The sequence below is a fragment of the Harpia harpyja genome, chromosome 9 (assembly GCF_026419915.1).
Source record: "Harpia harpyja isolate bHarHar1 chromosome 9, bHarHar1 primary haplotype, whole genome shotgun sequence".
NCBI classification, from domain to species: Eukaryota; Metazoa; Chordata; class Aves; order Accipitriformes; family Accipitridae; genus Harpia; species Harpia harpyja.
In genome coordinates this window covers 30,554,094-30,577,565 of record NC_068948.1, presented here as the reverse complement: position 1 = coordinate 30,577,565, position 23,472 = coordinate 30,554,094, and the positions used below count along the sequence as shown (strand labels likewise).

At 40.7% G+C, this 23,472-nt stretch overlaps 1 protein-coding gene across 7 annotated transcripts; it reads right to left on the bottom strand.

The window, feature by feature from the left end:
- Nucleotides 1–2,389: 2,389 nt before the first annotated feature.
- Nucleotides 2,390–23,459, bottom strand: CHEK2 (checkpoint kinase 2). 7 transcript variants are annotated; one of them, XR_008236805.1, is made up of 16 exons: nucleotides 21,893–23,083; nucleotides 21,229–21,483; nucleotides 20,559–20,683; nucleotides 20,130–20,277; nucleotides 19,268–19,358; nucleotides 18,205–18,313; nucleotides 16,362–16,415; nucleotides 15,509–15,570; nucleotides 14,904–15,003; nucleotides 13,264–13,350; nucleotides 12,332–12,495; nucleotides 11,995–12,110; nucleotides 10,540–10,625; nucleotides 6,869–7,022; nucleotides 3,222–3,302; nucleotides 2,601–2,619 (listed from the first exon to the last, which is right to left on the bottom strand). XR_008236805.1 is itself a non-coding variant. In XM_052798175.1 (15 exons), exons 2-15 carry the CDS (start codon nucleotides 21,476–21,478, stop codon nucleotides 2,527–2,529), a joined length of 1,566 nt encoding a protein of 521 aa, XP_052654135.1. In that variant the 5' UTR covers nucleotides 21,479–21,483; nucleotides 23,374–23,459; the 3' UTR covers nucleotides 2,390–2,526. The 7 variants fall into 7 exon arrangements, 5 of the variants coding, with proteins under 5 accessions (XP_052654135.1, XP_052654139.1, XP_052654134.1 ...); XM_052798175.1 differs by lacking the exons at nucleotides 6,869–7,022; nucleotides 21,893–23,083 and adding an exon at nucleotides 23,374–23,459 and having other exon boundaries at nucleotides 2,390–2,619; XM_052798179.1 differs by lacking the exon at nucleotides 6,869–7,022 and having other exon boundaries at nucleotides 2,390–2,619; nucleotides 22,362–22,658.
- Nucleotides 23,460–23,472: the final 13 nt, after the last annotated feature.

Below are 23,472 nucleotides of genomic sequence, written 5' to 3'. Positions count from 1 at the left end.
GCCGATCCCGCTCCGGCCGCCCGGCCCACGGCGCCACGTTCCGGGCCCGGCTCTGAGGGAACCGCACTGCCCCTGGCCCCGCCCCCGGGGCTGGGCTCCGGTCGGACCCCGGACAACCCCCGCCCGACGGCGCCAGGCCCGCTCCGGCGCGGCCCTGCGCCGGACGTCCTGCGGCTGGAGCCCGGCCTCCCCGCGCCGGCGGCGGCCTCCCGTCCGAGGCGGGTCGTTCTGCTGTGCCCCGCTCCCGCCGAGGCAGCCTGCGCCTCTCTGCCGGAGGTCCGGGCGCTCGGGGGCCTGGCGGGGCCGAGGCCGATCCCGGCCTCCACCAGGGCCACACAAAAAAAGCAAACTGCCTGCCTCTTCAGCTGACGCGGCCCCCACGAGCACTTCCGAACCCCATCTTCGCGGGGAGTACAGCTCCGAAATCGTTGTACTGCCATGAAGGTGGAAGACCATCTCCCAAAGGCAGCGGCAGCCTCAGCAACAGCTGTTCAGGGGTAAGTGGGGTTCCACATCGCACCTCTGCAGATTTCAGGCAGTGACACTGGTCACTGATGGCGCTGCTCTTACCAGGCACAGCTGGGCTCATCCTTTGCCTCCTCATCGCGTTTGTACAACCAGCATCCAAACTGAAGCCTTCTAAATGCTGGAGACCCATGCCTGTTGAAATGAACAGTCAAGCAGATTATGCTGAAGGCTCTCGTGCTGTGAAGAATACATAGTAAAGAAATAACAATTTCTTGTCTAAGTGAAAATTGGATGCCACTTAACCTTAGTGGAATTTAGTAACACCTCCCAAACTTACTCTCTCATGGAAAAAATGTAATGGTCTGAAACTTCAGAAAGCTTTCTGCAATAAAATGATGAACACACGGGCCATCAGCTCAAAGGTTGACTTCAAATGAGTGAGCTCAAAATTAAGATCTCATTAGAAAGCAGGGCATAGTCAGAACCCAGGGAAAGGATCCAACCAAAGCAGTTAAAAAATGTAATCTAACAATAGTGGGATGTTAAAAAGATGAAGGATTCAATGATAAAAGTTTTCTATTTCTATCTAAAGACCAATTACAGTTAATTTGCAGTGTAAGTAGTAGCTAGTGAATTATCTTCTCTGTAATGATGCAGGTCTTTTTAAAGTCACTGGTAACCAAATCCCAAAGGTGTTAGCTTTTGCAGTGCACCACATCTCAAACCTAGCCCAAACACACAGAGACCTTTATGATTCTTTTGTCTAGCAAATGGCAGCTGAGTATTCCCTTTTACTTCAGAATAGCTACAGTAAGAACCAGCACTCTTTGAGGATGTGCCAATCAATCACACATGTGCACCAGAAAGGGAATGTCATAAGAGGATAGACATGCATTTCTTCTGTTTTATCACCCCTGTGTATCTGGAGTGGATTTGAACCAGTGGTACTTTTTTTCATCCAGATGCCCATGGATGTTCCTCTATCGGGTTCATTAAGAAAAATAGGAATGTACAAGAATCGCCATTTTATCATTAAGAATGGTTAATATCAAATATCTCAAAACACACAAGATCTCTGCAATAGGCATATATGGGAGAATCTAACTCAGGAATGTCTTAATTCCTGCTTGACATTCGTTTATTTCATAACGCATTAAGCTGTATTCTTTCCAAATCAATTTACAATAAATGCCTTTAACCAGAAGATGCATTTTTTAGAACAAAGTTACTAAATTGCTCCCTTTTAGTCAATAATGAAATTAATATCCTTTAGTAAGAGGCACACAGTCCAAAATTTTCACTTAACAGACAAGCAAATTAAAAATTGTTTCTCTCTCAGTTCAATTCCTAGTTCTTCTCTGGCAGGAACTTACACATCTTCCTTACATCACTCGTTATCATGTTTCCTTTTACTCAGTCCATCCTAAGGGAAATAAACATAGTACACACTTTTCAAGAAGAGACCATTTAGAAACTACATGCAGATGATAACTTTCACTTTGAAAGCCTATCAACTGCTTTACAGATCACAACACTGTTGAGTCTGCCAGCCCAGTATTTAGTATTTAGCTTTATCTGAAGTCCAGGGCACCTCAAGTTCCATTGGTAGTTTTATATCAGAAGTGAATATTCTAAGTGTCCTCAGAAGTCTGTGGGCAGCATTTTGTGTCAGGTAATACTATGTTTCAGGCAAAAGCTCAGCAGACTTAGTATTCCTTTCTTATCTGTGAGAACTAAGCATTATTTCCATACCTAACCTAGAAACTGGAACAGAAGAAACAAAGAGTGTAGGTGGTGATGAAGCCAGCCTAAAAATTTTTAGTAACCTAGTTCATAAGTTTTTCTGATACTCTCCTTGAGTCAGACAGCTGGATGAAATGGAACATGACTATTTGTGTAGATTCTCATGCATACACAGCAGTCACTTCAGTCTTACAAAGTTATTTTTATTTAACAATTGCATCTTCAACAGTTATTCCATTATTAAGATTTTTCTTAAATAAAAATTATGCGTTCCATAAAAAAGCTACAATTAACACAAGTCACTTGCTCTTTTTTTCACCTCATTTTCTGAAATGATGTAGAAGGAACAGCACGCTTAGAAGAGCCAGATTCTTCCTCATTTTCATGGAGACGCTTTCTTGTGGTTGGCTAAAAGAAAGATACAGCAGGATGGCTACATGAAATCACGTAAGACAGAGCCTAACTGTTTTGCTTCCTACAGAATTACAGATGTTGGATAAAGTCTCCTTTCTGGGACCAAAAAAGCAGCATGACTAATAAATGCTTCTCTACCAAGATCCATCTAATGATATTTGATCCTTCTCATGTAAGACACTGCCCCCAGCTTTATCTTCCACTACTCTTTAGAATTCTCCTAATTAGCATCTGGTAATGAATGTCACAATACCATTCTAAACTTTCACTAACATGAGAAATTGCCTTGAATACTAAACATTCGTGACTTGAATCCATCAAAACATACATGTTCAACAATTTAATTTTAAATATATGAATAATCCTTTAAAGTCTAGGAGACTATTTCCATACATTTAAACACAGTGTCTTGCCAAAGCACAAAAGTCCATTGCTTCTATTCAGAAAGCAGAGATAATTAGCAGACTAGTACCTTCAGCCAAAATGAACATTTCTCTTAGTTCTCAAAATTAATTTATTTTCTTATTATGGATTACTTTGAAATCTAGTTTCTCTATGCATCAAGTATTAATCTTCAAATAATCTGTTACACATACCATTTTTGATGTTTGTGGTGGATTCATACTGGCACGTGTCTGAGCAAGTAGCTGTTGAAATGTACTCTTCATATCCTCATCCTGTGAAAAAAAGCAATAACTCTAAGTAGTATATGGAGTATTTAGGAGAAAAGCCTACATTTTGGCTAATGTAATAGATCAGCAATTAAAGAATTAATGAATAAAGGAGAAAAGGATGTTTGCCCACTTCCCCCCCCTTCCTAATATGGCTTCACCAAGGGCAAGTCCTGCCTGACCAACCTAGTGGCCTTCTGTGATGGAGTGACTATATCAGTGGACAAGGGAAGAGCTACGGATGTCATCTATCTGGACTTCTGTAAGGTCTTTGACATGGTCCCCCACAACATCCTTCTCTCTAAATTAGATATGGATTAGACGGATGGACTATCTGATGGATAAGGAATTGGCTGGATGGTCACATCCAGAGAGGAGTGGTCAACGGCTCAATGTCTGGTGACGAGTGGTGTCCCTCAGGGGTCCATATTGGGACCAGTACTGTTTAATATCTTCATCAATGACAGACAGTGGGATCGAGGGCACCCTCAGCAAGTTTGCAGGTGACACCCAGCTGAGTGGTGCAGCTGACATGCCTGAGGGACAGGATGCCATTCAGAGGGACCTGGACAAGCTCAAGAAGTGGGCCCATGTGAACTTCGCAAGGCCAAGTGCAAGGTCCTGCACCTGGGTCAGGGCAACCCCCAGTATCAGTACAGGCTGGGGGATGAAGGGATTGAGAGCAGCCCTGCAGAGAAGGACTTGGGGGTACTGGTGGATGGAAAGCTGGACAAGAGCTGGCAATGGGCGCTCACAGTCCAGAAAGCCAACCGTATCCTGGGCTGTATCACCAGCAGCGTGGCCAGCAGGTCAAGGGAGGGGATTCTGCCCCTCTACTCCGCTCTGGTGAGACCCCACCTGGAGTACTGCATCCAGCTCTGGAGTCCTCAGCACAGGAAAGACATGGACCTATTGGAACAGGTCCAGAGGAGGGCCAGAAAAATGATCAGAGGGATGGAACACCTCTCCTATGAGGAAAGGCTGAGCGAGTTGGGGTTGTTCAGCCTGGAGAAGAGAAGGCTCTGGGGAGACCTTATAGCAGCCTTCCAGTACTTGAAGGGGGCTTAAAAGAAAGATGGGGCAGACTTTTTAACAGGGCCTGTAGCGATAGAAGAAGGGGTGATGGTTTTAAACTAAAAGAGGGTAGATTCAGACTAGATATAAGGAAGAAATTTTTTACCATGATGGTGGTGAAACACAGGAACAGGTTGCCCAGAGAGGTGGTAGATGCCCCATCCCTGGAAATGTTCAAGGCCAGGTTGGATGGGGCTCTGAGCAACCTGATCTAGTTGAAGATCTCCCTGCTTATTGCAGGGGGGGGTTGGACTAGATGACCTTTAAAGGTCCCTTCGAAGCCAAACCATTCTATGATTCTATGATTCTGATGTGCCCCACAATAGAATTTAGAGCTGGTGTTTTACATACAGTGCTGGTAAGAAAAAATACTTTTGTTTCATTCTACAGTTTCCCCTCAGTAACTACTTCGCTAATAATAGTCAAGCTAAACTGAACTTGCAGTATCATTCAAAGTACAACAACATTGAAAGAACATACAGGCTAGGAGTTTGTGCAGGTAATTCATTAGTCAGCCTTATCAGAAGAGGCCTCATCAAGACTTGGGGCCTGCTTTCACCAAAACAGAGTTAATTGCTCTTGGAAAAACAAGTATGTTCCTTATAGTCTTACATTCTGTTTTCATAATTACTTCCCTTTCTAACAGCATATTTTCATTTCCACTAGCTCAGCTTCATCGGTATCCCCAATTTGGGTAGTTTTCATTACCACCCCTGCCCCCCAAAAGCAAACCTGTTGTACACAGTAGGTAGAGAAGAACCAGGTAATACACCCATACCCTAAAACAAAACAAACAAAAAAACCCAAACCCCCACACCAAACTTTCAAACAAAATGTTATCTTAAAAAGCATCCCACAGTTATCCTTAACATAAGTAAGTCCACAGAACATATTAAAGGTTGTAAATTGAAACATTTGGAAAGCAAATACTCAGAATTTGGGCAAGCATTTCACTGAAGTGAAGTTTCCCTTTTGAAAACCCAAATTATTATCAACAAATATTTTAATATTCATAGAGCATTCATTTCTCTACAGAAGTTCACTGGATAGTACAGTTCATTCTCTATTTACCCAAAGTGATAAGCCAGAAGCTGCCATTAGTGGAGGGAAAGTGTCTGGGAGAGATGCAATGCAAAAGAAGTGGACTTATTAGTCTCAGTTGTGCATAAACAGGCCTGGCTGCAGAAGCATTATGAGGAGGGAAGGACAGCACACGGGACGGAAGGGCAGCAGAGATCCTCTGTTAAGAGAAGCTAGTTTAGCAGAAAGTCAGGCATGTTTCAAGAGAAAAAGCTAGCATGTAACGTCATTCACGTTCAGCTGCCAGTGACCAGGGTGCTCTTAGTATATGCTGGGCAACCTCAGGGAACAGGAAATCAGTGCGAACAAGACATTTAGTTGCCATAGCATACTCCGTTTTAAAAAGAAAATCTCATTCTCTAGTTTCAGCAATTTCTCCTGCAGGAATTTTATTAGAATGGGTTGCTATGGATTACCTGCAAACCCTAAATCAGACTTCTAAATCTGAAATAAGGTCTTTAAACCTTTCCCAGGAATAAATGAAATAAGCTGCTCATAGTGATTTAATACAGATCATTTCCTTTGGCTGAACTTTGAACAGTGACTGTGTGTTCACCAGCTGAACAACTGATCTAGAACCAAAACCAGACATTTATTCTAAACAACTAACTGAAGCCAACAGGTTGTATAATTTTGTTCCATTATCACAGCAAAGATTGGGAAACTCAAAAGAGAAGCGAATGGGACATTCACTGCTAGAGAAATCAGAAATAAGGATCATTGAGCTCCTAAGGATTTCAAATGTTTTAACTGTTTTTTGGGCGTGAAGGCAAGGGAGGGGGTTCTTCTTCTAAGCTGTGGAGTACTGCAGTATCTCCTTTTTTTGGTTTAAACATGTTCTTAAGTGCTACAAAAAGGCTTTGATGTGAACATCCAGTTTATTTCATATAGAATTGGGACTTGTCTTTCTTTTCCAGTGTCTGTTTTGACTGTGGCTACATTTGAGTTGATGGGTAAGATAAGTATTTTTCTATTTATATAACAAATATCTGAGTTTTTCTTCAGCGTGCAACCAAACTAATCTTGTCCCGTTCAAAAGATCCCAATGAAGTTTTCAGAGGCAGAAACAGCAATTAATTGTTTATATGCCTTTGAAAAATGTTTTATTAAGTACCTGGTAAATACAGGTAAGACATCTCCACTTAGGTTTAAGCAGCCCACTAAGTTTTAAAGTTTTAGATTTAAGCAAAGAACGGAGTAAACAGCACAGGTATTTAAAACACTAATTTGAAAGCACTACTGGTTTAAATAAAGCTGGAGAAATTAAGGTTTTTTTGGAGAACATGCTTACTTTTAACATCTGAAAAATTCCCTAGTGGACCCAAAATCATTAGAGAGGGCTAACAGGCATTAGCTGTATGCATAAAGTATGCGTCTGTTGTTTTTTTTCCATACTAACTTTTAAAGACAATACTTACAGACAACACAAGAGGGACTGAGAGCCAGTAACTCCTTCTCACTACTCACAGTAACAGGACTCAAGGAGCTCTTTTGGTGGTAGTATTCAACGTGTGTGATATCTAGAACTGAACATATTGGATGTTGTCCTTCCAAGCAGGCAGTGGACATCACCTATAAACGACTGATACTCTTAGTAACAGCCCATGAAGGGAAACAGTTTAAAGAATGGCATCTGAATGCTAGATGACATTTGGATTTGCAGGTATAATGTTTTCTGAAACTTCTTGTCCTGCCTTCGAAATTAAACATAACCATAAGAGGTGTCCGTAAAGGGAATATATAATCTTGATGCTAACAACTTGAGTTTACATACTGAAATATCTCAAATTCTTAGCTTGTCTAAATCACTGTCATATATTTCCCCTTTCCCATTACGTATACCAGCAATTCTTATAATCAGCGTAGCATGGTTTATCAGTAACATTTCCTGCTCAGAATTATAATCTAAATATAAGAATCTACATCCGATTGAACTCACTGTAGAAGTTATACACAAACTACAGTAGTAAAAGCCAGGAATGCCAGGAAGAATTTTCTGATGCCCAGCAGTATAATTAGGCCAAGCTAATGACTTAAAAAGTCATCCAAATGCATTTTCTGTCTAAGGAAGCTGCCAGCTGTTGAGCACTGAGTGATACTCCCTTGCTTCCACCCTGTTTCTTATGCTCTTTACCTAAGCATCTGAAACCAGACATGGTTCCCAGTGGGGGAATATGAATAGCATTATGCTCGGCATGAGTAAATAGAACCCATGGAGTGGCTCAGAGGTAGGCTGGGTGACTTTCTTCAGCCTCCTCAAGCAAAAATATCCAGGAAAGCTCACAAGGCTAGTGGTCACCTCTGGAGTGCCAAAATTAACAAAAGACTACCTCTCACAAACCTAACTAGACTGTAACAGGAGGCAGGGAAACCACCACCTCCTACTCAGAGGGTTCCCAAACCAGTGACACTTATTCATACTCATGATAGTAAGAACACAGTAGTCCTGGACACTTGCCAGAAACAAACTCTGCAGGATTCTGCACTGCCTGCCCACACAAACAAGATGAGGAACTGGGACTCTCTTACAATGCTCAAAGGAGGAGGTCCATCCTATCAGAACCACAATCAGACTTGGTCTCTAAAAAACACATCTTGATTCTCAGATGTTAAAGAGTTCTAAGAAGAGGTGTCTCAGAAAGGATGCAGAAGCTGCTGGTTGTATTGAAAGAAGGTATTCAGCAGAATACTCCATGGTTTTTTGTAGTCCTCTCTGCTGGAACTGAAAATTTGAAAGCACAGACTAGCTACAGGTACAGACTGGGCTTTATTTTCTGAGAAAAAATTCCAGAGACCCAATTCAGAGCAGGTCATGGAGGCATACAAAGGCTCTTGAAGCAGGACCAGAGTATGGAGAGGAGCAGCTTAATACCAGTATCCTTCAACAAAAATAGAGAAGCCTGTCAACCTCTGCTGTTGAGCTGGCACCACACCTTCCAGCAGAAGCCAACTGGTTGGTGGGAAAGAATTAGTGATAGAAAAGCTAGCATTAAATAGAGCAACAGACTTGCAACTTGCTGGATGGCATGGCACGGAAGTAGAAAGAGCCATACCTATCACTTGTGCTCAACCACTAGTCTACAGTGTTGACCCAGGCAGATATTTACAAGCTCTACCTATTCCAAGTCTTCCCAAGCAGAGACCATGAGCAGCTCATTGGTGGTATTTACCATTAGGACCACTGAAGTCTGATTCTCTTAACATCAAAATCAGTTTCATCTTCCTCCCACAAAGAAAACACAGCTGTTTTGATGGAAAGGCCAGAGATGTCAGGGCTGCCAGAGTCCTGACACACTACTCAGCTAAAGGTGATAGGCTGGAACAGGACCTAGTTTAGCTTGGCAGAACTCTTCAGTACTCTACAATGCCTATAAAACACGATCCACAGTCAAACAACCTTGGGATAACCATAGAATAGTGAACACACACTGTGAAACACCTTCTTCCAGCTGGAACGGTGGATAAATTATAGAATCTGAGTCCTCCCTTACCTGAATACAGGTTACTGAAGATGCATCAGCCATGAGATATTGTGGATTTAGTCTGAGAATTACATTACTTGGCAAGGACCCAAACTGCTTTGAGCCATATTTATTATATGACGACGTAATAAAGATCAGGAGACCAAGAGAACAAAAAGCTCTGCTATACAAGTTCTTACGGCTGTTGCCAAGGGTCCTGACACAGCAATAAGACACATTCTAGCATGGGTCAGGCTGCATCAGGAGGTAATCAAATTGGTCAAGGTTGAGAAATGCCCTCAGCCTGTGCAGACAGGGTATATAGTCATGTGAGCTGCAGTGCTTTTACATAATTAAGCCACACAGACAATGCATTATCCAGGTAATAAGGCAACAGATGTAAAACTAAGGATAGGGTGGCCACTTTGGAGAAAAGAGGAAGAAGTTACTGATTCCTTTTTCTCTCTGGCAGAAGTGTGTGTGTGATGTGGCAAGGTAAAACCTACTTAAGGAGACCTCATGACAAGGTGGAAGGCAAAGGAGAAGTCAAATTAAAAGGGAAATCAAGCAAAGATGTGTTTAGGGTGGGAAAAGGCACTGAACAGCATCAGGCAAGGCTACACAACTACAAATAGTAGCAACAACAGTTGAAAAGGACCACGGAACTGAAGGACCAAGAAAGCGTACCATGATGTAAAAGCAGCAATACAAAGGGGTAAGAACTAATAAAGGCTTTGCCAAGGACAGGGGCCAAGAAAATAAACACATTGAAAAACAACAGGGGGTCTAGTTGCCATTGCAAGAGGAAAAGACCAGGAGAACAGGAAAAGAAGAAAATTCGTGTGCTACAGAGACAGCATTTGCTTGCTGGGAGAGCGAAGAAGCAACTCTGTTCTGTATGCTGCAAGAAAGAGAAGGCTCCATCCCACAAAGGTTTGACACACAACAAGGTGCTGCAAGATCATCATGCTTCCCACACAGAGACATGGAAGCAGTCTGTTCAAGATGCTCACTCTGGTTTACAGCTGTCCAATGGGAAAGTGGTGACTACAGTATCTGGGATAATGTCATCCTACAGGTTAGGATATGATGGCTCCTCTTCCTATGTGTCATTGACAATGCCAGTAAAACAAACAAATAATTACAAAACATATGGCCTTTTCTTTCTCTCTTCTCTTTCTGTAAGTAGGCAGCAGGATCCCTTCAGTCTTACAGCAGCCAGCAGAAATTTTATAGCCAGCTGGCAGGCAGGCAGCAGCGCGTTCCCATTAGAAGCACCAAATAACAGTTGCTCTTCTGCTGCTACTGTCAGAGACAACCTATGGACAGGCAGACTTAAGCTCTGACTTAAGACAACAGTTGTTATTGCCATGAAGCTAAAGAATTGAAGCTCTCATTGCCAATCATTGTATCCCTGTTATGGTATTCTCCACAGAAGCAGGACCAGGCACGCATTACCCCTCTGGTGACCAGAGCAGTCAGTGTTCCCCTGCTTCCTTGGCAGAAGCAAATTACACTGTATCAACAGTGTAACATTCAGGGTATTGAACTGCCTTTGAATTTACATCAAGAAGTTATCCCGAGAACAACCCAGCTTTGCTGTACTTCAGTTAAGACTCAATTCCTACCTGAAGCCAAGGATGTTCTAAGGCTTCCTCTGTTGTAAGACGTTTGCTTGGTTCCACTACTAACAGCTTCTTCACAAGATCCAGAGCTAAGATAATAAAAAGAGTTGGTTGGCATATGATCAATAAATTCTTTACCTGAAAATAAGTTCTGCAATACGCATATGCCAAAGCTATGTGGAACAATGTGTCTTACAACACTTCAGAACAATGTCCAAAAATACTGGCTGGGCAGATCCCTTTTCTTTTTTTCTATGCATAGGGAGGGCTGCAGACTGTAACCATTTTTCCTTCACATGCACACGATTCAACACTTTCCAGTATACCAAAATTACCAGTAGATATACTGAGCATGTCCACAGTTTATGTTCTGAGCATGCACAGGAAGTTCAGCACTTTCCTAAAAGCTTCAGTATTACTGTGTACAAGCAAAGACAGCTTAATTTAGTTTCCTGGTTTACGGGGTCTTGGAAAGCAGATTATCCATCTGGGAAGATAGGAAATTAGAGACAAGACATACACATGTACGCTCAACATAATCACATAAACTTTATTTTCTTAGGAAACTGCTTAATAGACACTGTGAAAAATACAGCATTTATGTCATATTTTATGACTCCAAATCTCCCATAAAGGAATTTTGGCAAGATTTACTTTTCATTGTATCTGATTATTCTGTTAATCATACCATTAGGACTATGTACGACCTTAACATAATTTCCATTCTCATGTATGTCTGACTTACTTATTATTGGATAAGCTTCAAATAATTCAGGAAGGGGTTATATTTGGTAAGTTTATTAGAAAAAGAATGATCACATCATTTATTTGAAACTCCTCTGCACATACAAAGGAGTATCCAAGGCAAATACTACAATTATATTGTGCATATAAAATGTCCTGAAGAAGAAATGCATGCAGACAGTAACTATCATTTTAGTTTGCTATGCAAAAACTCAAATATTTTTGCAGACTACTTAGCTTAGAGTGGGCCAAACTTAATAGTTGATTCCACAATGCGGCTGATATTTTAAGCTCAAAGAATAGCACCATGAAATTACTCTTAACGTTTTTTCTTGGAATTCTAACTCATATTGCTTAAGTTCCTGGCATTTTCGTTCAACACATGAAGAATCTTGGAGCAAGGCAAAGTTTGTAGACCAGCTTGATAAAGTCAGAAGAAAAAGTGAAAAGAGGAAAAATAGACGTTATGTGCCCACAAACTCTATACTTCTGTAGTTAATAAAGCTAAATATTACTAAGAAATCTCTTCAGTGAAAAGGTATCTGCTCTTTCTAATGCTTCAACTTTGAACTTAAAAACCCAAAAACATTAAGAGACTACTTTAAAAACTAAACATATCAGCATGCAATGTGCCATACAGCTGAAAGGAAGTTAAAGGGAGACAAAAAACTACAACAGTTAGATATTCTGCTACCCACTGTAATGGAGTCATACCCATGTCTGATACATGCTTCCATTCTTTTGGAATGAATGTGTATTCTCCGCGAGTGATTTGATCTTTCAGAGAGAGTTGAGTATTTTGCTCATTAAATGGTGGATATCCACACAAGCTATATAAAAGAAGAAAACAAGTTAAATAACACAGATTTTGTCATAGAAAATGAAACACTAAAATCGCACATTTTAAAGCATCTGCTATCATAGCATCTTTTACATGTATATAGTTCTAAAACACACTTTCACTTCCTAATAAAGATACCGAAGTTGTCAAGTCTCGAGCCATGTATGCCAATGACTGCCCAATGAAGGTAGCATCTACACAGTATCTTACCATACAAAAAGAATAACTCCTAAACTCCAGCAGTCCACAGCTCGGCTGTATCCAGCAGTCCCAAGTGAATTTAGAACCTCAGGAGCAAGATACGTGGGAGTACCACATAATGTTTTCATAAGAGAAGTTTCTCCAAGAATCTTGGATTGTCCAAAATCTGTAATCTTGTGTTTAAAAATGGTAACACCACATTACATATTAGGATTGATTGTACTAGAACATACCATATTGTCAACATACATCAGGAGGTAACATTAAGTTTCTTCCTTCCAAGTCAGTTCCAGTACATGACTATGAACAAAATTTACCCCAAACATTAAGTATTCAGTAAACAACAACTGAGAACAGGAGAGGAGGAGTAAGGAGAAATATGACAGAGGATCACACTTTACACTAGCAAAAAGTATTCTCAGATTTGGATGTAAATGGACAACCACAGAATAAAGGAATTGTAGCTTATTAGAAGAGATTACTTGAAAAATAAGCAGTTTAGCATGCAAATCTATTCAATGCTATATCGGGGGGGGAACACAAACAAAAAACCACCCACAAAAAAAACCCCAACCCTAACCCTGCCAAAAAAACCCCCAAACAACAACAAAAATACTCTGTCACCATACAGCCTGGATATTTGTGGAAATGCTGTCTGTAATTCAAGAATTTAAATTTTATTGAAAAAAAAGAAAAATTTATCAACATTTGAAGTTGTGTACTCAATTAAGTGCTATACAATCACAACATTTCTCAGTTGTTCTTAGATAAGTGTATGGGTTGAAATATCCACAAAAGTAAAATAAAAATTATGGAAAAAAAACTTACTATGGAATTAGTCATATAATTTTTTTTTGCTATGTGTAACTAAATATTGAGAAGAATGGGAAGGAATACTCTCAAATTTCTAAAGGAATGAGAAGAAATATAAGTTTCCTTACCTTTATAAGGCATGTCTCTTCAGAAGATGAAAGTAGTACATTCTCTGGCTTTAGATCTCGGTGTATAATTCCATTGTCATGAAGATACTAGATATATACAGATACAAAAAAAACAAACGAAACAAAACAAACAAGCAAACAACCCCCCCCCCCCAAACCCAAACAAAAAACCCTTAGAAACCATCATGCTTCAAATGTCAAATCTCAATGCAAGCACAGTATGTAGACATGGCAAGGCGTTCCATTCTTCCCATTCACTGGGAAGCTATACTTCTTCCTTCATCTCAGTAAAAGCAACAGAACTAAGGAAGACCAAAGTTCTATTTTGCCTTTGTAGGAATTCTGGTTTTCCATCTCTCTCTCCTTTCTTTTAGCCATTATTATTGTATGATCATACCCTCTTAAATGCAAGTCCACATTTCAATTTGCAAAGACAGCTAAGTTCACCATGCCACAAGAGTCCTCATACTGGTGAGTAATAGCAGACAGATTTAAAAAACACTTCAGTTGTCAAAGAGCTGGAGGCTGAAAAAGGGTTCAAAAACCTGGTGATACAACTAGGAAAACTGAGTGAGGAAGAGATACGAGATCAACATCTGGTTAAATATACAAAGGATTTTGAAAAAAGTTACTTCCTTGAGGCAAGTATAGAATTGTTCCCTTATGTGTAGTTCTTAAGTCTACCTGCAAGTCTACTATCCAGTCTTCTACTGGCTCCAAATCTGAGAATAGACTTCTAGCTTCATTAGGAGAATGTTTGACAGCAAGCACGAATCAAAATTCAGTCATAAATGACTGATATATTAATATACAATGAAGTCTGTGTTAAAACTAGGAACAAAATGTACTAGAGATGTCTTCACATTTACACTGAAGGGAAGCTTTTCTTTATTACATCTGAAGACATAGTATCATTATGAAGTGAAGTTAATAACATCACTTTTATTATATGAGCGGCCGTCCCAAAAGTGAGAATTGGGGAAAAACACAATAGCTTACTCACTAATGAGGAAAATAATTCTATGTTTATTATTTATTAATACCTACTACAGAACAACTATCATGTTGCTGGTTTTGGCAGTTGCAAGATACTAAAATTGAATGAAAAGAAAAAAGGAAAAGAACTGATCTGAAAGCATATTCAGGACCAGACAATTAAGTTTGATGTAGAAAACAATCTTGCAGAAGTTATTAATGAAATACACTTAACATTTCATGAATTCAGAAGAAATTTATCTAAGGACTCAATATTCAGTATTTGAGATCTATTAAAGTAGTCTTAATCTGTTGTCTGCTGAACTGAAACGCTTATTCAGGAGTGTATAGTAAAGCATCTGATCACTCATCTTTTTGAAGGCTACCTCACTCATGACTCTTTGCCCACACACTACTAAAAGTCTCATATGATAATCCTGCCATCAATGAGCACAGCCTGTATTATTACTTTAGTCCCTGTTTTTAATAAGTAAGTGAATGTTCTTTGGCTGCACTGAGGTAAAGAATCTTGTTAAACCAACTTGTTAGAGTGCTGTGCTGATTGCTTGCACAGGTTTCAGAAGTGACAAATGACAGAAAAATTCATCTGACTGACATTCATATGCATAACCATATTTTTCTTGGTAGAATTCACGATTATGTACCTTTACAGCCAGCAGCATCTGATAAAAATACAACTTGCAGGTAGCTTCTTTCATCTTGATTGGCCTTGACACTCTGTCATACAATTCTCCTCCTTCCATCCTAAAACAAATGCAGGTAACAAGTCAATATATTACTTCCAAAAGATTCATCTCATTAGACAAGACTGAGACCAAAACATTTGGCTATTCTGGCTACAGAGAAGGAATATATTTCTGAAAATGAGTGAGCAATGTCCTAAACACAGCACACGCACTGCTGAATTAGGCCTGATCTACTGAGTCTTCACTGGAAGTTGTTAGAAGATTTTTGATCAGCCTCCTCTTACAAGCTCAAAATCAAAAAAAGTAGCAGCAATCCACAACAGCAGCATAGTGGGCAACTATCCATGCACTAAGTGCCTTCAAAGCATAGAAGGATTCCTCTCCTGGTTATCCTAGTTCCTAATTTTACAGAGGTTTCAGAGAACAGTGCAGGCCAGCAAAAGAAAAACAAAACAAAACAAACAAACCACCACCCCCCCACCCCGACTTCAGAACTATACACGTTCTTTGTGGCTGTGAAAAACATTTCATTTTATGCATTTACTTTCAAACAAGTTACTTACAGTTCCAAAACAATGTAGTAATCCTCTGCTTCAAAGAAGTTTTTGATCTTGATTAAGCAAGGCTAATAAAAAAGGGAACAGAAAGAGACACACACAAAAAAGTAGAATCATTTGTAAAAACTGACATCATCAACAGTTTATCACCCTAAAGTTCCTATTTCAGTATGACTTCAACCGTGCCATTAAACTAACACTTAACACAACTGACTAGTGTCCCAGGCTTTGACAAACACTTAATACTCAAGTCTGTTGTCTTCTCCCCTGTACCTCCATACACAAAACCACTCAACTCTTGCGGTGAATGCAGCTCAACAAGTATCCTTATATTTTCCAGTTGTGAGTTACCATACCCTCAATATTTTCTTTATATGCAACAATACATTGGGAAGTGAGAGAAAGTTCATTAAGTTATGCAAGCTTAACAAAAGTAAAATAAATGCTGTTTGTGGGGCAGGGGGGTGGGGGGAGATGCAGGGGAAAGAAGAGATACAAATTCAGAAAACTGCTAGTGGAATCTAATCTTTATATTTGGTTATCTGGCAGTATTTACAAAAACACACATCAAGGAAAAATTTCTACAACACTGGTTCAGGTTGAAACTTCTCCTGTGAAGTTTCTTCTCAAATTTACATCTGTTATTCAAGGTTTTAAAACCTCAAATCTGCAAAGACTTAGTATACTTAAAAGAAGAAAAAGAAGTGTTCAATAGACTTATTTACAAGAAAAATTATATGCATCCTTTAATGTATTTTCTAAACAGATACAATTGATCTGTAGTTACTACACTAAGGTCAGTGAACTAGAGAAGTACGGTAGGTAGCAAAAAGGAATAAAAACAGACAGTAACACTCACATGATCTATTTTCTTCAAAATTTCAATTTCTGTATTGATATTAAAAGCTGGGTTCTATTAAAAGAATCAAATATCATATTGGGTAAGACAGTGCTGTTCTGGAATAAGACGCATCAGAAATAAAAGATAGTACCAGAAAAGCCATCGTTTCATGTCCCTTGCTACTTTAAGTGACCATAACATAGAATCTTTTTCCATAAACTTATCAGGTGCCTTCCTCACTATCTATAGCAAGATACTGCTTCAGGCGTGTCATTTCACTAATTTCCAAACTACACACAAAAAAATATCTTGGCAAGTATATATCGGTATTGTCCTTTAAACAGCTTTCCTCCCTCCAAGATGCTTTCCATATGGGCCAACCCTAAAATTAAATGCTACTTTCTCCTAGCCTTTATTTTGCAAGATAACATAAACAGATTCTTTTGATCCATAGCTTAGGTTCAACTCTTGAAATCAACCCAGCAGGTTTTTTTTGCTCTTCTTCCAATCCAAATCAATCATCTTTGAACACACACGATCAAATCCACATACAACATTCCAGATGCAGTGCTGTTTTGTACAATGGCATTTCTTAATAATTATAAAGATTAAGAAATGCTGTTATGAATTATTAGAAATGTTCCAAAATTGCATTTTGCAATTTTCTTTCAATCACATTGAGGTCACATATTCATCTGCAAATAACTATATCTACCTCCTCATCTGAACTAGGGAAAGTGTAGACTATAGCAGAAATTATCACTGATCTTTAATTATACAATCTTGCACTATTAAACATTATCTAACTTCTATTACTCCAGCATACAAAAGTATCAGTTCTTCATACGTGATACTGCAATCTTCTTTTCCATCAACAGAGACTTTGGGTCAGTGCCAAAGAGTTGAATTAATATATTACCACTTTTTGTGCTACAACCTCTAAATGTAATAGTACAGAAGACTAGTCTCAAGACAAATTCTCAAAACTTCCACTAGTAACTAATTCCACTCCCACTGGAGCCTCCTGGCATCCTTTCCTCAGCCAGCTACCTTCCCACCTTAGAATTTTTGTCTTTACAAAAATATTTTCCACATCAAATAGTAGTTTCCTATACAGTACCCAATGAAATACTTTGTCAGTTTGAACAGATTCTGTATATTCTGTCTGTGCTCTGAAGCCCATTTTCTCATCAAAGAAATTAATAAGGTTAATCCAACTTGATTTAATTTTAGTTAAATCCACAGCAACACAACTTACATAACTCCTTCCATGCACTTTTGCCTTTAACTGTACTTTTCTTCAAAGTTTATCCTATCCCCTTATATAAAATTAGAGTAATAGATATGAAGTTGCTTGGATCTCTTTCTCATGTTGGAGCAAAGCCACTTGGCTTGTTCTTCTCCTTCAAATTCAGGCTTCTGCTGCAAGGCTAGACACATGAAAAGGCTTTCCCAAAAGGCTTCATACGATTTTATAAAAAAGTATTATGATGGAGAATATAGCAAAATTAGCAGAGTTTGTAAATTTTTGGTCAGACTCCACTGGTTATGACGTGACTATCTGATGCATTTTAGGAGATAAACCTCAAAAGACTCCCCACCACCCTTTGTATATACCACATTAATAAACAGTCCTAAATTACAAACACAATGAAATGTGGTCAAAGAATAAAAGCAAGCATTTTCTGCAGAATTCTACAGATTTTGCAAGATCAAAAGGCATTTTGAAATTACATACAGAAGACATCAAGTGAGAAAATCCTCTTTAGTTGAAGAGAGCTGGGGAGTCAGAGAGGTTACCAAATATTCCAGGACCACTGCAAGATGGCCAAAAGACAGACAAACAAACAAAAATACTTACTGTCTCTCTAATACCACTTGCCATAAACTTCCGTTTATTGATTATCTTTACCGCAACTTTGTTACAAGTGCTCTTCTCAAATGCCAGTTTGACTTCTCCACAGGCACCACTAACACAAAAGCACAGCTATGTTAACGCTTACAAATACTTTTCAAAAATCTGTATAACAAGTACAGACAAATGAAATGAAAGCATTGGATTACACACAATTTGAGGCTGCTGTTTTCTAACTTTCTGAATATGGCATGTTGTCAAAACTTTCTCAGAAAGCATTCAATAGTTAGGAAGTCTATTTAAATAGCAAGGGATGTCAAGGCCACCACCAAACATGCAGGAATAAATATCTAGAGCGACTAATCTGTCTGTACAAAGGGTACCAGTGAATATCAAGGACAAGCTCTGTCAGCATTTCCACCACACAAATTCATTTAAGAGAACCTAGTGAAGAGTTGTCTCAACACCGGACTGCACAAATCTGAAGAACAGGCAAGACAATACTTATATTTTTACTAAGTAGCAATTATATTACAGAAAGAAATCCTTGTAATTTGCACTCAGATTTGTTTCCACTTAACCATTCTCCTCCAAATTCTTCACTGACCATCTTTTTCCAAAAGATAAAAATATAGCCTCCACTTGAGATAGCCTCTCTCCTTTTTCCTGAAAACAGTTCCTTCCCTTTCTGTCTGAAGGCCTCAACAGTGATGTTGTAGAAAGCTATATTCTGACATAAAGCTCTTCCTTCTACTTCCAATAATTGAGTAAATTAATATACAGGATTTAAAAACTTGTTAAGAATCTACAGACTTTATTCTTTTCTAGAGAAAAAAAACGGGGTTTCACAATTAAGGATACGTTACAAAACCCAAGCCGATTATAGGAATAAAGCGAAAATTCCTGTTTAAGCTGTTGTAAAGAACGGGTTTACACAGGTGTTATGAATTTTTTTTTTTTTTTTTTTTTTTAAACAGCAGCTCAGTTAGCACTGGTAATAATTCAAGCACAAGGTACTGAAAACAGTTACAAAACTAATGCTTAATACTGCGGAAAGAAGGATGCTTACCTTCCCAAAGTCTTTGACATGATATATTTCTCTCTGAATTCTCTAGGAAACACCAACTGATCATCCACCATAAGATCAGAAAATACAAACACTAGGAAGATGAGTGGAGATCATTGTCCTGTTATTAACTTTAAAATTTTGTTACAACAAACAACTATGCTTCGTGAGCTTTTATAGTCAACAACATAACTAAGAAAATGCTGCCTGCTAGAAGAAAAACATAAATATCTAAAAAAGTTAATTGATGCTATCAATGACATCAGCTATGGGTTAGCAAGGTGATCTTACTAAAGCTGACATCTTTGGTATTAACTTCACAACAGCGCTTGATCAATTAACACTACATTTAAGGACAAAATAGGCAAGAATTTCTATGTCACAGCAGGGAACAAAGAGAACTGACAATCAGGAAGACAGCATCTTAGTGGAAGGGCAAAGACAAAGAAATAAACCTCCAACGCTGCTAATTTTAAAGAGGGTTTTTTAATTATTATGCAGCATCTGGTAAGTACCTGGGTTTTTTTCAACTTCCCTTGAGTAGTCCATTTCCCCTGTTCCCACCACCACATACACAGCTACTGAAGCACAGAAGTGTTTCAAAAATAGGAAAATGACTATAAAAGTTTCTACTCTAGTAAGGTGGTTCCTGATGCAGCTTCTTTTAAATTTTCTTTTTTCAGTTTTTTTCTAGGGTTGAGGTGGATACGGATAATTTTTATGCAAGTACTAAAACATCAATCCATAGCCGTATTTTAACAGCATTCGTGAAGAAGCTCAGCTTGCAAGAAACATATTCAAATCCTGCAGAAACGACCCCTTGGTCAACACGTGAAGAACCTACTTATGTTATAGTACATTTTACCCTTATTAGTCTGTATAGACAGTGCAATTTCAGAGTTGTGAGTCAGTGGAAGCCTCTTCCCTTTTCCAATGAGCTGTCTATTAATGAAAGTTCCATTTGCACTGTGGTCTTCAATGTAGGCAACATAGGAATTTTTTGGACCCATTTCCTCAAAGAGAAAAAAAATGGGAAAGATAACAGTAGGGAAAAAAATTACTTTGCTGTAAAGACATGACAGACTATAAAAATTTACTATCGTTAGCTCAGAAAAATCGGATTACTTAGGTTATTTCATAAACCACGTTAATGGAGTATTGCAAAGAGTCTTGTTAAAGGAGTCAACACTGAAGGTACTTAAACTTTGATCTCTTTAGGATCCACCTCTGCCAAAGTCAACCTTTTTCAATTATGCCAAGACAGAAAAAGACAGTCAACCTTTTCAGCACCTACCCTGAAAATTCGGAAATGCTTCTTGCTATAGTTTTGGTAGAAGCCAGTCTCAGACAGTCCTAGCTTAGAAAAACTATAATCACAGCTTTTGTCTCTTCCAAACCAGTATTCATCATTCACGCAGTCTGTAGAGGAGCAGGAGGTAAAGCAGAGAGAGAACACAAAATTGCAGGAAGTTATTAACTGTGGCACTAAAGAATGATGCCAAATGGTAGTGAGTAGAATAACAAAGACAAGATTCTTCCTATATGATCAAGTTTATTTGTCTTAATTCAGACAAAGCACCAAGCACTATCAACATCTTGTACAGTATTTTAATATTTTTATCCTCTTCAGTAATAGTAGAGTTTTCAGTTCACCTTCAGCAATGCAGAGAGGCTTATATGATACACAAACAAAATAAATTATGAAATGGAAAAATGAAGCAAGTAACAAAGAATATGAATACCCCCAAATTCCTCTAAGTCCATGGAAGCTGCATATCTTGGTACTTAGTATAAACACTGGGACGTAGTACGGAATAAAACATTATTGCAAAAGTTGCAAGATTGTACTTAAATTTGCATGTACTTAATTTGAAAATGAAAAGACACTGCTCTCTACCAACCTGCTCAAAACTTTTCTGAGGTACTACAAACGAATCAAGAGGCTTCTTATAGTATACACATACCACAGTTGCTGAAACCTTTTCCAAGTGCAAAGAGTCGACCCCAAGGCTGAGGAACAAGCTCTTCAGATTCCTGGTCCTCAGGGATCGATGGAAGCTCCTGAGTGGGAAGTGTGTCCAAAGAACTGAGAGTCCCAGAACTTGAGGAAGACTGACTAGTACTCTGTGACCCACTGGAAGAGGAACTGGTACCACTCTGTGACTGTTGGGCGCCTTGAGACTGCTGCGCTTCACTTCCAGTCTCTCGAGACATGTTGACTTCAAAGAGAACATTTAAAAAAAAACAATTACTACAGCAAAGTAAAATTTACAAACATTCACACACCATACTATTAATGTCCAAGTCTGTTCTCAGTCTTTAAAGAAGTAAAACTTTCAACTGGAGCGTGCACGAGTGGCTTATATGTAAATCCCCAAGAATTTTGCAAACCATGATGTTTTTCTTTTTAAAAAAGGATGTGGTGCTCCCTCTACTGACTCTAAAACAACAGTTAAATCTTATTCCCAGATTTTTACTTGAGCTCTTCAGGGTTTATACTTTATTTCACAAACACACATGCAGCACTCTCTGACAAAGCATCTCCACACAAAGCAGTAACCATTGCAGTTCCCCAAACACAAAGGGAAAAACTGAAACAGGAAAAATAAGAACTATAAAGTTAAGTACCTTTTCTTGACGCTGAAAGCACCCAACTGATTTATCACACAGCAAGCCAAACTGGTGTTTTGGCTGAATATTCCTTTAATATAGGTTATAACTCACGAATTTTCACATATCTCTTCCACACAGGTTCTGATCAGCAATTTTCTTTATGAAATAGCCACACCTATACGTAATGAATGTACAAAACTCTGCCAGACTCAAAGATACACAACACACCCCTAGCAGCCGCTATCAGACAGCAGCAAGGAAAGGCAGCAAATGGCATCTACCTACCCTGTTAAGACATGGGAATGACAGCGCTATTGTGCCTTCCTCCCCACTGAAGAAAAAAACAACCCAGCGGCCAACTCATCTTTATAGCTGGCTTTCTCCAACAGCATCAGTGTTCATTGTGCCACAGGACTACTGTAAGTCCATCAGCCTTCCTGGGGTCACTGCCATCCTTTGGGATCCCCTGCACTCACCTACCTGCCTGCCTGCCTGCTATCTTGGCTTACCAGCGTATCTGGGGTTTTAAGTTGCTTGCCACCCAGCTCCATGTATAATCCAGTCTAATTTAAATCTCTTTACCACTTTGCTACATTTCATTATCGGCCATAAAAACGTATCAGCGCCCTAGTTACTTTCTGTGTCCCTTTTTTTTACAGAGGTGTTCAGAAATGCAGGCAAGGCCCGCAAGCTCCCACCGGCGCAGCCCCCACAGCGCGGCGTCCGTCACGCGGAGAGAGAGCAGGCAGGGAGGAGAGGGCAAGGCAGGGCAGCTGGCGGAGGGAGGGCCGGCAGCAGGGCCGGGCAGGGCAGGGCCGGGCCGCCGGCGGACGGGACAGACCTCGCAAAAACCAGCGCCCGTTTCAGCGGGAGCGGCGCCCGGCGCGGCCCGCCGCCCACCTTGCCGCCCCGCAGGCAGCGGGAAGGCGGGGAGCCGCTGTCCGGGCCGGCCCCGGGACGCTCAGGCGGCGGAGGCGGGCCGGCGGCAGACGCTCCGCATCTGCGGGGAGCGGCGCGGCCGAGGCGGGAGCGGAGCGGAGCGGAGCCGAGAGCGGGCGGGACCCCGCCGCGGCGGGGAATCCCGGGGCGTGGAGCTGCCGGAAGCCCTTTCCGTCAGCGCCCTTCCCGCCGCACCGGGACCGGCACCAGCGCTGGGGGCAGGGGGACGGCAACCGAGCGGCTGCGGCGGGCGCGGGGGTGCCCGGAGGAGCCCGGAGCGAAGAGGCGAACGCCGCCACCCGCAGCGCCCCCTGTCGCCCGGCGCGGCTGGCACACGCGGCTGGCACACACCGCCGCCCCCCACCCCCGCAGCGCCCCCTGCCGTCCCGCCCGAGCCCTGCAGCCCCGTTCCCGGCGGCGCCGCGCGGCCGAACGGGCTGCACGGCCCTCCCGGGAGAAGCAGCGAAGACCGGCCGGTGGCGGCGGGGCGGGGCGGGGCGGGGGCGCCTGAGCGCCGGGCCGGTCCCGGCAGCCGGAAGGGAGGGGTCCGAACTCACGGGTGGTGGAGCCCGCGCCGCTCGCCGCGCGGAGCCGGTGCCGCGTTACTCGGCGCGCACGCGCCCCGCCACTCCTCGCTACGAACTGAGCCAATCAAG